Genomic DNA, 14,896 nt, shown 5'->3' on the forward strand with positions numbered 1-14,896 from the left:
CCAGCCCCGTACCACCAATATATACACCAATAACATGGGGGGGCGTTCACTGCTATCCACCCATGGTCATGTACAATTTATTTGACATTATTTAAATTAAATTGGAATAAATGGAAGAATAAAGTGGAACTAATAAAATAAGAACCAATGATATAACCAGTAAAGCTAAAAAAAATGAATGAAGCTTCTCCACACCTGCTAATTGCCACATTAACTATACTTCCCTTTATTGCATTCAGTAAACACCATTTTTTTGAAAATTGATTCATTACCTTTTTATTTAGTAAAACTCACTGCACCAACCCAACCGGACTGCATCGGGTCATCTGTCTGCTACACCTGTAGACTACGAGAGTCCCCTTTTGGTCTTAATGTGGAGCTCCGGAGCCACACTCAAGTCTCCAGACAAGCATTTGCAAATTGCCACAAGTATTTGCGAGTCGTCCACGGCGAGACAGTAGCAACACCCAAAGGCAGGGGACGCTGAATGTAATGACCCTTTTCCCTATCAAACGGGTCACTATGGTTACTACTGGCCTGGGTTGGTTTGACACGTGTCCGTTCCGCTTTTTCCAAAGTAAAGTCATCCAATTGTCCGTCAAGTCAGCTCACACCATTCATTCCACCTTGTCACGGTCACGGTCTAAAACTTTTTGCCTCCCCAATAGTAACCACCTGGGTCTTGTTAGCCCATTGATTAAATAGCCCTGTGGCCAATGGATACCACACTGCACCCAAGTGGTGGGAGGTTTAAAGCAAACATACCTTAACGTAAAAAATGGCTCTTACACACCGGCCCCTAATTGGGCTTGACAGAAGGCAAACCAATTACAATCTTCAAACACAATGAGCCATTAAAGTTAACTCAAATTAAAGCGTTAGAAACAAAATAAATAACTGAGGACAAATAATCATTCTTATAATGTAAACTATGTACTGGGTATTTTTGAAACATGTGTCTAATAAGTGTTCATGGTTACTCAGTTGCCTCACAGAGTAGACATATTTTTGTCACTGGTCTTGGTTTGAAGACGTACAGTACGGACCAGACCCCTTTTATCATGAATGTCTCTAAAATCCTTCCAAGTATCCAAGATCCACGAGGAGCTGTTGAATCAACAACAACAACAACGTCCCCCGGTAAGAAATTTCTTTTTTCTTCCTCTTCTTTTTATTTTTAGCACTTCCGTCAGCAGCAGTCTCTCCATTGTCCTTTTCATCTTTATCATCCTCCTCAGCAGCTCCACTCTGTTGATTAGGTTTGGCGGGTATACTTCGAGCCAGCTCATGAACAGGAGTGGACTGAGGTTTGGGCTCCTCACAGTTGCCCCAAACTTCAGAGGGAGCGTTCCAGTCAGAGGTGGGATCTGTTGAACCACCATGGAATCCAGACCACTCGTCATCTACTTTAGGCTGACTGAGCCATAATGTGCTATCTACCAGCTGAGGATCAGCTTCGCCAACGCCCAGTTTAGTAAAAGAAACTAGATCAGAAGGAACCCTATCAATCACAGTCCATGAATCATCAATATCAGCCTTCCACAATGGTGCTGGTTCTCTTGTGGCAGTCCACGGGCCTTGAGTCTTTGGAGCGACAGTGTGCGGAACCTTGACCGCTTGAATGTCAGCCACACCTGCTGCTACTATTGGTGCCTCACGGGTGTTAACATGGGCTACAGCAGCATTAATCTTCTCTGCAGTTACTTTTGATGACCCTCCTTTTTTCTTCTTCTTCTGGTTGGCAGGTGGAGTAGATGCTGAGGCCTTGCGCTGCTCTGGAGAAGCATTCATAGGAGTGCCGCCGCCACCACCACCAGTACTGGCAGAGCCATCACTGGAACTCTTGTCCTTCTTGCGTTGTTCACGCTTTTCCTTGTTGCTCACCTTTGTCTCCCATGTGCCTTCCTCCGGCTCCTTTACAACAGCTGTCACAGTTTCCTTCACTGCCTGTTTGGCTTTCTTCTTGGCCTTTTTTGACTCAACAGCTTGTTCGCTCTTGTTTTGTGGAGGAGGTAACTGTTGATGTGGCACTCTGTCTTCGTTAACTATGGCGTTTTCTTCTTTAGTGACAGCTCTACCATTTGGCTGGGCCTTCTTTTCAGCCCGCTCTAATTGTTCCTCTGGAACCATTTCTGCGTATCCCATTCCAATGACATCAGATAGGAAAGTGGAATATTCCTTGTGAAACTCTTTATCCTTCTGAAGTCTTCTTTTGAGTGATCCAACACGTTGCTTGGCCACAGAAATATTATTTGGCATTTTCACATTTTGATCTTTAAAAGGCAATTTTATCATGTAATGACCATCTTTAAATTGGACAGAATTTTCCATTATTTCAATGAATCTCCTTTCATTTACTGACATCTCCTCTTTGTCATTGTAAGATGTTTCATTGAATTCCTGATTGTATTGATTTATCAACAACTGTTGGAGTCGGTCAACACTGATCCTATTAACCAGTGCCAGAGTGTGGCCATTCTCACACTGTGTTGCACTATTTCCCTGTAGAGGTCCATTAATCACCCAGCCAAGAAGAGTTCTAACAGCATACGGTCCCTCACCGCGACTGTTGATCACCTCCCAGGGTTCCATTACCTTTGAGGCATTTGTGCCAATCAACAACTCAACATTAGCGCTGATACGAGGAATGTGCGCATCCTTAAGATAAGACCATTTCTTTAACTCCCTTTCGCTGATTAAATTGTCTACAGATACTGGCATTTGTTTCTGTGTGAATGTGGTGGGAAGCTGATAATAATGGTTGTTGCTCAAACCACACATTTCCAAGCCTTCAATCATGTAGCTTGGCATAGTGGTGTTGTGGGTCATAGTTCGTATATGAATACTGGTTCCTTTGCCTTTGAGGTTTAGTTTTTCCTTTAAACTTTCGGAGCAGAAAGTGTCAGTACTTCCTGGATCCAAAAAAGCGTATGTTTGAACCACTTTGTTTCCTTTTGTAGATTTGACATTAACAGGTAAGATTGACAGAATGCCATTACTGCCGCCGGCCCCTGTATGTCCACACGTGGAAACACTTGTGCCACTCACTGGTGCTCCCTGTGGCTGTCCTTTTGGCCGCTTTTCCTCTTCACTTCTTTCCCTTTTTTCGATATGGAGAACACTGGGGTGACTTTGGGTGCATATTTTGCACAATATGCGGTTACTGCAGTCCTTGCTCATGTGCCCTGTGTGCAGGCAGCCGAAGCACACTCCTTTCGCCTTGAGAAAGTCCAGCTTCTCTCTATGAGGTTTCCTTTTCAATTCTGAACATTGATCCAATGCATGTTGTCGTGTACAATACAAACAGCGACTGTTATCAGTTGTAGGCAGTGCAGTTTGTGTTTGAGTTTGTACATTTCTATTGTTTGTACCCGCAGCTTCTTCATTGAACATAACAGCAGTTGCAAAGGTGTTTCCCCTGGATTGTGATTTTTGTTGCAAATATGCCTTGCTTGCTTGAGTTTTGTTGCTCCTGTTTGTGTCAATTGTGGTGTTTTGGATATCACCAAAGATTGGATCCGAAATGATCTTGACTTGATATTCAACAAATCTTACAATGTCCTTGAAACCTGCCCTATGACCTTGCGTTTCATAGATGCTGCAAGCCCTCTCTCTCCAACGCTCTCTGAGTTTATAAGGAAGCTTCTGAGTTATTAGTTTCATGTTTGCTGGCATATTGAGTTCATCCAAATATCGGAGTTCTTTCATTGCATTACAGCACTCGGCCAAGCACAATGCATAGTCTTGTAGACCCCTTTTATCCTCTGCCTTTACAGTTGGCCATTGTGTTATTTTATTCACATAGGCGGCTGTGATTTTCAATTCATTTCCGAAATGTTTAATAAGTAGGGTTTTGGCTGCATCATAGGCTCTGTCCGGTGGTAGGTGTTGGCAGCTGCGAACTAGTTCTTTAGGTTGGCCCCCCAGTGTATTGTTCCAAATAGAATAAACAGTCCTCCCTTTGCACCTTTGCTTCCACACAACGTTCAAAGGTTCTCATAAAGGTCCGAAATTGTAGAGGGTCTCCATTAAAACAAGGCACTTCTCTGCGTGGTAACAACTGGGAACTTTGTGTTTGTGCTAAAAGTGCTGTTATTTCGTTTTGCTTGTGTAACAGCCTGTAGAGTACATTGTTGTTTTGCAACGGGTGTGCAACTTGAGCACTGGGATTTATATTTGACTGGGTTTCCTGTGTTGCAGATGTTTGCCATGCTTGTATCCTGGTTCGATCTCTGATGCTTTGAGAATGCGGTGCTGCTTGACTATTGAGATTCATATTTGGTTGATGTGCCTGTGTTCTGGCTGTTGCTTCCATCTTCGGCGCTGGGTTCCTTAGTGCTGCATTAGTTTGGGATTTCAAGTAGGATGACATTCCATCTGAATGTTTGCTTTGTTTACTAGCAACACTGTTAAATGAAGAGGATTTTAACGTCATCAATTTTGCAGCAGATGCAGCTAGTTCTGTTTCTATTTCCAGTTGTTCCTGTTTCCTTCTAATGTCCTCTGCTTGTTCTTCCAAAGCGTGCTTTTTCTTAAGTGCAGCAGCACGCGCCATGATCACAGCTTGTTCTGCCTCCATTTGTCGGCGTAAAGATGTTGTAGTAGACCTACTGCGCTTTGAGGAAGTATTGGAAATTACATTGCTAATGCTGTCATGGGGTTCCACTAGGACTTCCTCGCTGTGAGGTCCAATTCTTTGATGTTTCATTTCATCATTATTGTCCTCCATATCTTCATTTTGCCAGCAACATTCATTGCTACCCAACCACTTATTTACTTCTGAAACAAATTCATCGATAGCGAGCGCTTTTACTTTAAACCACATTTCATGCCTTTCACACTCTTCAGGTGGCATAAATTTCAATAAAGCTTCGTGATGTGCAACAGCTTCATCACATAGTTTAGTGTATTTGTCAAACGTACATTTTACCTCTGAAACAAAACCTTTGACACCCATCAAATTAATAATTGTCTGCTTGAGGCTTGCTGCCCTTTGCAACTTGTTTTTTCTCTCTTTTTGCAGTGTTACTATCTTTGCCAAAAAGGCCCTTTCAGTCATTTTAACGGAGCGCTTTTTTACAGAAGGACCCCCTTCCTCAATCCCTAAATCATCTTGCTTAGGTGTCTCAGTCCAAAGTTCAGCTTTTTCGAGGTCCTCTTCTCTACTCATATTTATGTTGATACAAAATCCTTTGATCACTCGCTTACCCGTGCAACCTTCCGTAAGTTGTACACGCGCACAGTCTAATTCAAATTGCAAACGCGCCCCGTAACGTTCCCTCAATTACCACCAATGCATTGGATTTCATGCGCAAAGTTGTGTGCACACATTTACAGCAATCTACTAAATGGCCATTAGTGTAGCGCTACAAATACCTTGGCGTTGGCCGGCATAGAAGTGTATTGATGTTCCAATTTGTTGGTTAGAGAGCCGCGGCTGCGTGGCTCCGGTTCCAAATAATTCCAAACGAGCAAACAATTTGGGCAGATGACGTCCAAACATCAGCAATCATCCAACGTTGTCCTCAAGGCGACAAGAAAGCCATTCGATCCGCCGCTCCCTTTCAGCTGCGCTGTCCTTACTTTGAAGCAAACGTATCTTCACTCGCTCGAAGCCAAGTTTTAGACTTAAATTGTAATGACCCTTTTCCTTATCAAACGGGTCACTATGGTTACTACTGGCCTGGGTTGGTTTGACACGTGTCCGTTCCGCTTTTTCCAAAGTAAAGTCATCCAATTGTCCGTCAAGTCAGCTCACACCATTCATTCCACCTTGTCACGGTCACGGTCTAAAACTTTTTGCCTCCCCAATAGTAACCACCTGGGTCTTGTTAGCCCATTGATTAAATAGCCCTGTGGCCAATGGATACCACACTGCACCCAAGTGGTGGGAGGTTTAAAGCAAACATACCTTAACGTAAAAAATGGCTCTTACACTGAATGTTGGCATTTTGTGCTCTCAGCCTGTCAGGCGAATATGTGGAAATTTATAAAAAAAGCAGCTCGCATACTTGCTTACATTTGTCAAAGTTTTTTATTTTTTTTTGCGGTGCAAAACCTTACAGCACCTGGTATTCCCAGGCGGTCTCCCATCCAAGTACTAACCAGGCCCGACCCTGCTTAGCTTTCGAGATCGGACGAGATCGGGCGTTCTCAGGGTAGTATGGCCGTAAGCGACAATTTCTTTCAAAATTTTGCCTTTTATACATGTGGTCTTTATTGTGGCAAATCAATCCAAAAATACGTAACAAGAATCTGAAACTATAACCACAGTCACAAATGTGTAACAACAATCTACAATGCATGATTGAAGTCACAGATATATGACAAATATCAGCAAATGTGTACAATGATTTGTTGGCACATACACATGGTTAAATGCGGACAAAAATCCGTAGATGGGCGACCTGTAAAAACGGGACCTTTTGATTGGCTGTGTTCTTACAGGTGACGTTTGCTACAGTCCTGCCACGGACGACTCGCAAATGCGTGTGCTGATTTGCAAATGCGTGTCAGGAGACTTGTGTGTGGCTCCGTAGCTACACGTTCGGACCACATGGGGGCACTAATATTATACCAGCCCCGTACCACCAATATATACACCAATAACATGGGGGGGCGTTCACTGCTATCCACCCATGGTCATGTACAATTTATTTGACATTATTTAAATTAAATTGGAATAAATGGAAGAATAAAGTGGAACTAATAAAATAAGAACCAATGATTATAAGCAGTGAAGCTAAAAAAAATGAATGAAGCTTCTCCACACCTGCTAATTGCCACATTAACTATACTTCCCTTTATTGCATTCAGTAAAAACCATTTTTTAAAAATTGATTCATTACCTTTTTATTTAGTAAAACTCACTGCACCAACCCAACCGGACTGCATCGGGTCATCTGTCTGCTACACCTGTAGACTACGAGAGTCCCCTTTTGGTCTTAATGTGGAGCTCCGGAGCCACACTCAAGTCTCCAGACAAGCATTTGCAAATTGCCACACGCATTTGCGAGTCGTCCACGGCGAGACTGTAGCAACACCCAAAGGCAGGGGACGCTGAATGTTGGCATTTTGTGCTCTCAGCCTGTCAGGCGACTATGTGGAAATTTATAAAAAAAAGCAGCTCGCATACTTGCTTACATTTGTCAAAGTTTTTTATTTTTTTTTTGCGGTGCAAAAGCTTACAGCACCTGGTATTCCCAGGCGGTCTCCCATCCAAGTACTAACCAGGCCCGACCCTGCTTAGCTTCCGAGATCGGACGAGATCGGGCGTTCTCAGGGTAGTATGGCCGTAAGCGACAATTTCTTTCAAAATTTTGCCTTTTATACATGTGGTCTTTATTGTGGCAAATCAATCCAAAAATACGTAACAAGAATCTGAAACTATAACCACAGTCACAAATGTGTAACAACAATCTACAATGCATGATTGAAGTCACAGATATATGACAAATATCAGCAAATGTGTACAATGATTTGTTGGCACATACACATGGTTAAATGCGGACAAAAATCCGTAGATGGGCGACCTGTAAAAACGGGACCTTTTGATTGGCTGTGTTCTTACAGGTGACGTTTGCTACAGTCCTGCCACGGACGACTCGCAAATGCGTGTGCTGATTTGCAAATGCGTGTCAGGAGACTTGTGTGTGGCTCCGTAGCTACACGTTCGGACCACATGGGGGCACTAATATTATACCAGCCCCGTACCACCAATATATACACCAATAACATGGGGGGGCGTTCACTGCTATCCACCCATGGTCATGTACAATTTATTTGACATTATTTAAATTAAATTGGAATAAATGGAAGAATAAAGTGGAACTAATAAAATAAGAACCAATGATTATAACCAGTGAAGCTAAAAAAAATGAATGAAGCTTCTCCACACCTGCTAATTGCCACATTAACTATACTTCCCTTTATTGCATTCAGTAAAAACCATTTTTTAAAAATTGATTCATTACCTTTTTATTTAGTAAAACTCACTGCACCAACCCAACCGGACTGCATCGGGTCATCTGTCTGCTACACCTGTAGACTACGAGAGTCCCCTTTTGGTCTTAATGTGGAGCTCCGGAGCCACACTCAAGTCTCCAGACAAGCATTTGCAAATTGCCACACGCATTTGCGAGTCGTCCACGGCGAGACTGTAGCAACACCCAAAGGCAGGGGACGCTGAATGTTGGCATTTTGTGCTCTCAGCCTGTCAGGCGACTATGTGGAAATTTATAAAAAAAGCAGCTCGCATACTTGCTTACATTTGTCAAAGTTTTTTATTTTTTTTTTCGCGGTGCAAAAGCTTACAGCACCTGGTATTCCCAGGCGGTCTCCCATCCAAGTACTAACCAGGCCCGACCCTGCTTAGCTTCCGAGATCGGACGAGATCGGGCGTTCTCAGGGTAGTATGGCCGTAAGCGACAATTTCTTTCAAAATTTTGCCTTTTATACATGTGGTCTTTATTGTGGCAAATACTTCGATCCAAAAATACGTAACAAGAATCTGAAACTATAACCACAGTCACAAATATGTAACAACAATCTACAATGCATGATTGAAGTCACAGATATATTACAAATATCAGCAAATGTGTACAATGATTTGTTGGCACATACACATGATTAAATGCGGACAAAAATCCGTAGATGGGCGACCTGTAAAAACGGGACCTTTTGATTGGCTGTGTTCTTACAGGTGACGTTTGCTACAGTCCTGCCGCGGACGACTCGCAAATGCGTGTGCTGATTTGCAAATGCGTGTCAGGAGACTTGTGTGTGGCTCCGTAGCTACACGTTCGGACCACATGGGGGCACTAATATTATACCAGCCCCGTACCACCAATATATACACCAATAACATGGGGGGGCGTTCACTGCTATCCACCCATGGTCATGTACAATTTATTTGACATTATTTAAATTAAATTGGAATAAATGGAAGAATAAAGTGGAACTAATAAAATAAGAACCAATGATATAACCAGTGAAGCTAAAAAAAATGGATGAAGCTTCTCCACACCTGCTAATTGCCACATTAACTATACTTCCCTTTATTGCATTCAGTAAAAACCATTTTTTAAAAATTGATTCATTACCTCTTTATTTAGTAAAACTCACTGCACCAACCCAACCGGACTGCATCGGGTCATCTGTCTGCTACACCTGTAGACTACGAGGGTCCCCTTTTGGTCTTAATGTGGAGCTCCGGAGCCACACTCAAGTCTCCAGACAAGCATTTGCGAGTCGTCCACGGCGAGACTGTAGCAACACCCAAAGGCAGGGGACGCTGAATGTTGGCATTTTGTGCTCTCAGCCTGTCAGGCGACTATGTGGAAATTTATTTAAAAAGCAGCTCGCATACTTGCTTACATTTGTCAAAGTTTTTTATTTTTTTTTGCGGTGCAAAAGCGTACAGCACCTGGTATTCCCAGGCGGTCTCCCATCCAAGTACTAACCAGGCCCGACCCTGCTTAGCTTCCGAGATCGGACGAGATCGGGCGTTCTCAGGGTAGTATGGCCGTAAGCGACAATTGCTTTCAAAATTTTGCATTTTATACATGTGGTCTTTATTGTGGCAAATCAATCCAAAAATACGTAACAAGAATCTGAAACTATAACCACAGTCACAAATGTGTAACAACAATCTACAATGCATGATTGAAGTCACAGATATATGACAAATATCAGCAAATGTGTACAATGATTTGTTGGCACATACACATGGTTAAATGCGGACAAAAATCCGTAGATGGGCGACCTGTAAAAACGGGACCTTTTGATTGGCTGTGTTCTTACAGGTGACGTTTGCTACAGTCCTGCCGCGGACGACTCGCAAATGCGTGTGCTGATTTGCAAATGCGTGTCAGGAGACTTGTGTGTGGCTCCGTAGCTACACGTTCGGACCACATGGGGGCACTAATATTATACCAGCCCCGTACCACCAATATATCCACCAATAACATGGGGGGGCGTTCACTGCTATCCACCCATGGTCATGTACAATTTATTTGACATTATTTAAATTAAATTGGAATAAATGGAAGAATAAAGTGGAACGAATAAAATAAGAACCAATGATATAACCAGTGAAGCTAAAAAAAAATGAATGAAGCTTCTCCACACCGGCTAATTGCCACATTAACTATACTTCCCTTTATTGCATTCAGTAAACACCATTTTTTTAAAATTGATTCATGACCTTTTTATTTAGTAAAACTCACTGCACCAACCCAACCGGACTGCACCGGGTCATCTGTCTGGTACACCTGTAGACTACGAGAGTCCCCTTTTGGTCTTAATGTGGAGCTCCGGAGCCACACTCAAGTCTCCAGACAAGCATTTGCAAATTGCCACAAGCATTTGCGAGTCGTCCACGGCGAGACTGTAGCAACACCCAAAGGCAGGGGACGCTGAATGTTGGCATTTTGTGCTCTCAGCCTGTCAGGCGAATATGTGGAAATTTATAAAAAAAGCAGCTCGCATACTTGCTTACATTTGTCAAAGTTTTTAATTTTTTTTTGCGGTGCAAAAGCTTACAGCACCTGGTATTCCCAGGCGGTCTCCCATCCAAGTACTAACCAGGCCCGACCCTGCTTAGCTTCCGAGATCGGACGAGATCGGGCGTTCTCAGGGTAGTATGGCCGTAAGCGACAATTCCTTTCAAAATTTTGCCTTTTATACATGTGGTCTTTATTGTGGCAAATACTTCAATCCAAAAATACGTAACAAGAATCTGAAACTATAACCACAGTCACAAATGTGTAACAACAATCTACAATGCATGATTGAAGTCACAGATATATGACAAATATCAGCAAATGTGTACAATGATTTGTTGGCACATACACATGGTTAAATGCGGACAAAAATCCGTAGATGGGCGACCTGTAAAAACGGGACCTTTTGATTGGCTGTGTTCTTACAGGTGACGTTTGCTACAGTCCTGCCGCGGACGACTCGCAAATGCGTGTGCTGATTTGCAAATGCGTGTCAGGAGACTTGTGTGTGGCTCCGTAGCTACACGTTCGGACCACATGGGGGCACTAATATTATTCCAGCCCCGTACCACCAATATATCCACCAATAACATGGGGGGGCGTTCACTGCTATCCACCCATGGTCATGTACAATTTATTTGACATTATTTAAATTAAATTGGAATAAATGGAAGAATAAAGTGGAACTAATAAAATAAGAACCAATGATATAACCAGTGAAGCTAAAAAAAATGAATGAAGCTTCTCCACACCTGCTAATTGCCACATTAACTATACTTCCCTTTATTGCATTCAGTAAACACCATTTTTTAAAAATTGATTCATTACCTTTTTATTTAGTAAAACTCACTGCACCAACCCAACCGGATCGGGTCATCTGTCTGCTACACCTGTAGACTACGAGAGTCCCCTTTTGGTCTTAATGTGGAGCTCCGGAGCCACACTCAAGTCTCCAGACAAGCATTTGCAAATTGCCACAAGCATTTGCGAGTCGTCCACGGCGAGACTGTAGCAACACCCAAAGGCAGGGGACGCTGAATGTTGGCATTTTGTGCTCTCAGCCTGTCAGGCGAATATGTGGAAATTTATAAAAAAAGCAGCTCGCATACTTGCTTACATTTGTCAAAGTTTTTAATTTTTTTTTGCGGTGCAAAAGCTTACAGCACCTGGTATTCCCAGGCGGTCTCCCATCCAAGTACTAACCAGGCCCGACCCTGCTTAGCTTCCGAGATCGGACGAGATCGGGCGTTCTCAGGGTAGTATGGCCGTAAGCGACAATTTCTTTCAAAATTTTGCCTTTTATACATGTGGTCTTTATTGTGGCAAATCAATCCAAAAATACGTAACAAGAATCTGAAACTATAACCACAGTCACAAATGTGTAACAACAATCTACAATGCATGATTGAAGTCACAGATATATGACAAATATCAGCAAATGTGTACAATGATTTGTTGGCACATACACATGGTTAAATGCGGACAAAAATCCGTAGATGGGCGACCTGTAAAAACGGGACCTTTTGATTGGCTGTGTTCTTACAGGTGACGTTTGCTACAGTCCTGCCGCGGACGACTCGCAAATGCGTGTGCTGATTTGCAAATGCGTGTCAGGAGACTTGTGTGTGGCTCCGTAGCTACACGTTCGGACCACATGGGGGCACTAATATTATTCCAGCCCCGTACCACCAATATATCCACCAATAACATGGGGGGGCGTTCACTGCTATCCACCCATGGTCATGTACAATTTATTTGACATTATTTAAATTAAATTGGAATAAATGGAAGAATAAAGTGGAACTAATAAAATAAGAACCAATGATATAACCAGTGAAGCTAAAAAAAATGAATGAAGCTTCTCCACACCTGCTAATTGCCACATTAACTATACTTCCCTTTATTGCATTCAGTAAACACCATTTTTTAAAAATTGATTCATTACCTTTTTATTTAGTAAAACTCACTGCACCAACCCAACCGGATCGGGTCATCTGTCTGCTACACCTGTAGACTACGAGAGTCCCCTTTTGGTCTTAATGTGGAGCTCCGGAGCCACACTCAAGTCTCCAGACAAGCATTTGCAAATTGCCACAAGCATTTGCGAGTCGTCCACGGCGAGACTGTAGCAACACCCAAAGGCAGGGGACGCTGAATGTTGGCATTTTGTGCTCTCAGCCTGTCAGGCGAATATGTGGAAATTTATAAAAAAAGCAGCTCGCATACTTGCTTACATTTGTCAAAGTTTTTAATTTTTTTTTGCGGTGCAAAAGCTTACAGCACCTGGTATTCCCAGGCGGTCTCCCATCCAAGTACTAACCAGGCCCGACCCTGCTTAGCTTCCGAGATCGGACGAGATCGGGCGTTCTCAGGGTAGTATGGCCGTAAGCGACAATTTCTTTCAAAATTTTGCCTTTTATACATGTGGTCTTTATTGTGGCAAATCAATCCAAAAATACGTAACAAGAATCTGAAACTATAACCACAGTCACAAATGTGTAACAACAATCTACAATGCATGATTGAAGTCACAGATATATGACAAATATCAGCAAATGTGTACAATGATTTGTTGGCACATACACATGGTTAAATGCGGACAAAAATCCGTAGATGGGCGACCTGTAAAAACGGGACCTTTTGATTGGCTGTGTTCTTACAGGTGACGTTTGCTACAGTCCTGCCGCGGACGACTCGCAAATGCGTGTGCTGATTTGCAAATGCGTGTCAGGAGACTTGTGTGTGGCTCCGTAGCTACACGTTCGGACCACATGGGGGCACTAATATTATTCCAGCCCCGTACCACCAATATATACACCAATAACATGGGGGGGCGTTCACTGCTATCCACCCATGGTCATGTACAATTTATTTGACATTATTTAAATTAAATTGGAATAAATGGAAGAATAAAGTGGAACTAATAAAATAAGAACCAATGATATAACCAGTGAAGCTAAAAAAAATGAATGAAGCTTCTCCACACCTGCTAATTGCCACATTAACTATACTTCCCTTTATTGCATTCAGTAAACACCATTTTTTTAAAATTGATTCATTACCTTTTTATTTAGTAAAACTCACTGCACCAACCCAACCGGATCGGGTCATCTGTCTGCTACACCTGTAGACTACGAGAGTCCCCTTTTGGTCTTAATGTGGAGCTCCGGAGCCACACTCAAGTCTCCAGACAAGCATTTGCAAATTGCCACAAGCATTTGCGAGTCGTCCACGGCGAGACTGTAGCAACACCCAAAGGCAGGGGACGCTGAATGTTGGCATTTTGTGCTCTCAGCCTGTCAGGCGAATATGTGGAAATTTATAAAAAAAGCAGCTCGCATACTTGCTTACATTTGTCAAAGTTTTTAATTTTTTTTTGCGGTGCAAAAGCTTACAGCACCTGGTATTCCCAGGCGGTCTCCCATCCAAGTACTAACCAGGCCCGACCCTGCTTAGCTTCCGAGATCGGACGAGATCGGGCGTTCTCAGGGTAGTATGGCCGTAAGCGACAATTTCTTTCAAAATTTTGCCTTTTATACATGTGGTCTTTATTGTGGCAAATCAATCCAAAAATACGTAACAAGAATCTGAAACTATAACCACAGTCACAAATGTGTAACAACAATCTACAATGCATGATTGAAGTCACAGATATATGACAAATATCAGCAAATGTGTACAATGATTTGTTGGCACATACACATGGTTAAATGCGGACAAAAATCCGTAGATGGGCGACCTGTAAAAACGGGACCTTTTGATTGGCTGTGTTCTTACAGGTGACGTTTGCTACAGTCCTGCCGCGGACGACTCGCAAATGCGTGTGCTGATTTGCAAATGCGTGTCAGGAGACTTGTGTGTGGCTCCGTAGCTACACGTTCGGACCACATGGGGGCACTAATATTATTCCAGCCCCGTACCACCAATATATCCACCAATAACATGGGGGGGCGTTCACTGCTATCCACCCATGGTCATGTACAATTTATTTGACATTATTTAAATTAAATTGGAATAAATGGAAGAATAAAGTGGAACTAATAAAATAAGAACCAATGATATAACCAGTGAAGCTAAAAAAAATGAATGAAGCTTCTCCACACCTGCTAATTGCCACATTAACTATACTTCCCTTTATTGCATTCAGTAAACACCATTTTTTAAAAATTGATTCATTACCTTTTTATTTAGTAAAACTCACTGCACCAACCCAACCGGATCGGGTCATCTGTCTGCTACACCTGTAGACTACGAGAGTCCCCTTTTGGTCTTAATGTGGAGCTCCGGAGCCACACTCAAGTCTCCAGACAAGCATTTGCAAATTGCCACAAGCATTTGCGAGTCGTCCACGGCGAGACTGTAGCAACACCCAAAGGCAGGGGACGCTGAATGTT

At 42.7% G+C, this 14,896-nt stretch overlaps 1 protein-coding gene and 8 non-coding genes across 9 annotated transcripts; all 9 read right to left on the minus strand.

The window, feature by feature from the left end:
* Window positions 1-1,071: 1,071 nt before the first annotated feature.
* LOC148328187 (uncharacterized) lies at window positions 1,072-2,130 on the minus strand. Its single transcript, XM_088309996.1, has one exon. It carries the CDS (start codon window positions 2,128-2,130, stop codon window positions 1,072-1,074), a length of 1,059 nt encoding a protein of 352 aa, XP_088166122.1.
* A 3,926-nt stretch (window positions 2,131-6,056) lies between these two features.
* LOC148328188 (5S ribosomal RNA) lies at window positions 6,057-6,175 on the minus strand. The gene has a single exon (XR_015846022.1). It is a non-coding gene; the product is annotated as a 5S ribosomal RNA (ribosomal RNA).
* Window positions 6,176-7,181: 1,006 nt separating this feature from the next.
* Window positions 7,182-7,300, minus strand: LOC148328189 (5S ribosomal RNA). The gene has a single exon (XR_015846018.1). It is a non-coding gene; the product is annotated as a 5S ribosomal RNA (ribosomal RNA).
* A 1,006-nt stretch (window positions 7,301-8,306) lies between these two features.
* LOC148328190 (5S ribosomal RNA) lies at window positions 8,307-8,425 on the minus strand. The gene has a single exon (XR_015846026.1). It is a non-coding gene; the product is annotated as a 5S ribosomal RNA (ribosomal RNA).
* A 987-nt stretch (window positions 8,426-9,412) lies between these two features.
* Window positions 9,413-9,531, minus strand: LOC148328191 (5S ribosomal RNA). The gene has a single exon (XR_015846014.1). It is a non-coding gene; the product is annotated as a 5S ribosomal RNA (ribosomal RNA).
* A 1,004-nt stretch (window positions 9,532-10,535) lies between these two features.
* LOC148328192 (5S ribosomal RNA) lies at window positions 10,536-10,654 on the minus strand. Its single transcript, XR_015846029.1, has one exon. It is a non-coding gene; the product is annotated as a 5S ribosomal RNA (ribosomal RNA).
* A 1,002-nt stretch (window positions 10,655-11,656) lies between these two features.
* Window positions 11,657-11,775, minus strand: LOC148328193 (5S ribosomal RNA). Its single transcript, XR_015846036.1, has one exon. It is a non-coding gene; the product is annotated as a 5S ribosomal RNA (ribosomal RNA).
* A 998-nt stretch (window positions 11,776-12,773) lies between these two features.
* On the minus strand, window positions 12,774-12,892 carry LOC148328194 (5S ribosomal RNA). Its single transcript, XR_015846037.1, has one exon. It is a non-coding gene; the product is annotated as a 5S ribosomal RNA (ribosomal RNA).
* A 998-nt stretch (window positions 12,893-13,890) lies between these two features.
* Window positions 13,891-14,009, minus strand: LOC148328195 (5S ribosomal RNA). The gene has a single exon (XR_015846038.1). It is a non-coding gene; the product is annotated as a 5S ribosomal RNA (ribosomal RNA).
* Window positions 14,010-14,896: the final 887 nt, after the last annotated feature.

Source organism: Idiotropiscis lumnitzeri, chromosome 11 (genome assembly GCF_059441095.1).
Source record: "Idiotropiscis lumnitzeri isolate Australia: NSW breed Sydney's pygmy pipehorse chromosome 11, RoL_Ilum_1.0, whole genome shotgun sequence".
Lineage (NCBI taxonomy): Eukaryota > Metazoa > Chordata > Actinopteri > Syngnathiformes > Syngnathidae > Idiotropiscis > Idiotropiscis lumnitzeri.

What these genes read in the sequence shown, in the direction of transcription:
- LOC148328187 (XM_088309996.1), bottom strand. Translation starts at nt 2,130, where the DNA reads ATGGTTCCAGAGGAACAATTAGAGCGGGCTGAAAAGAAGGCCCAGCCA.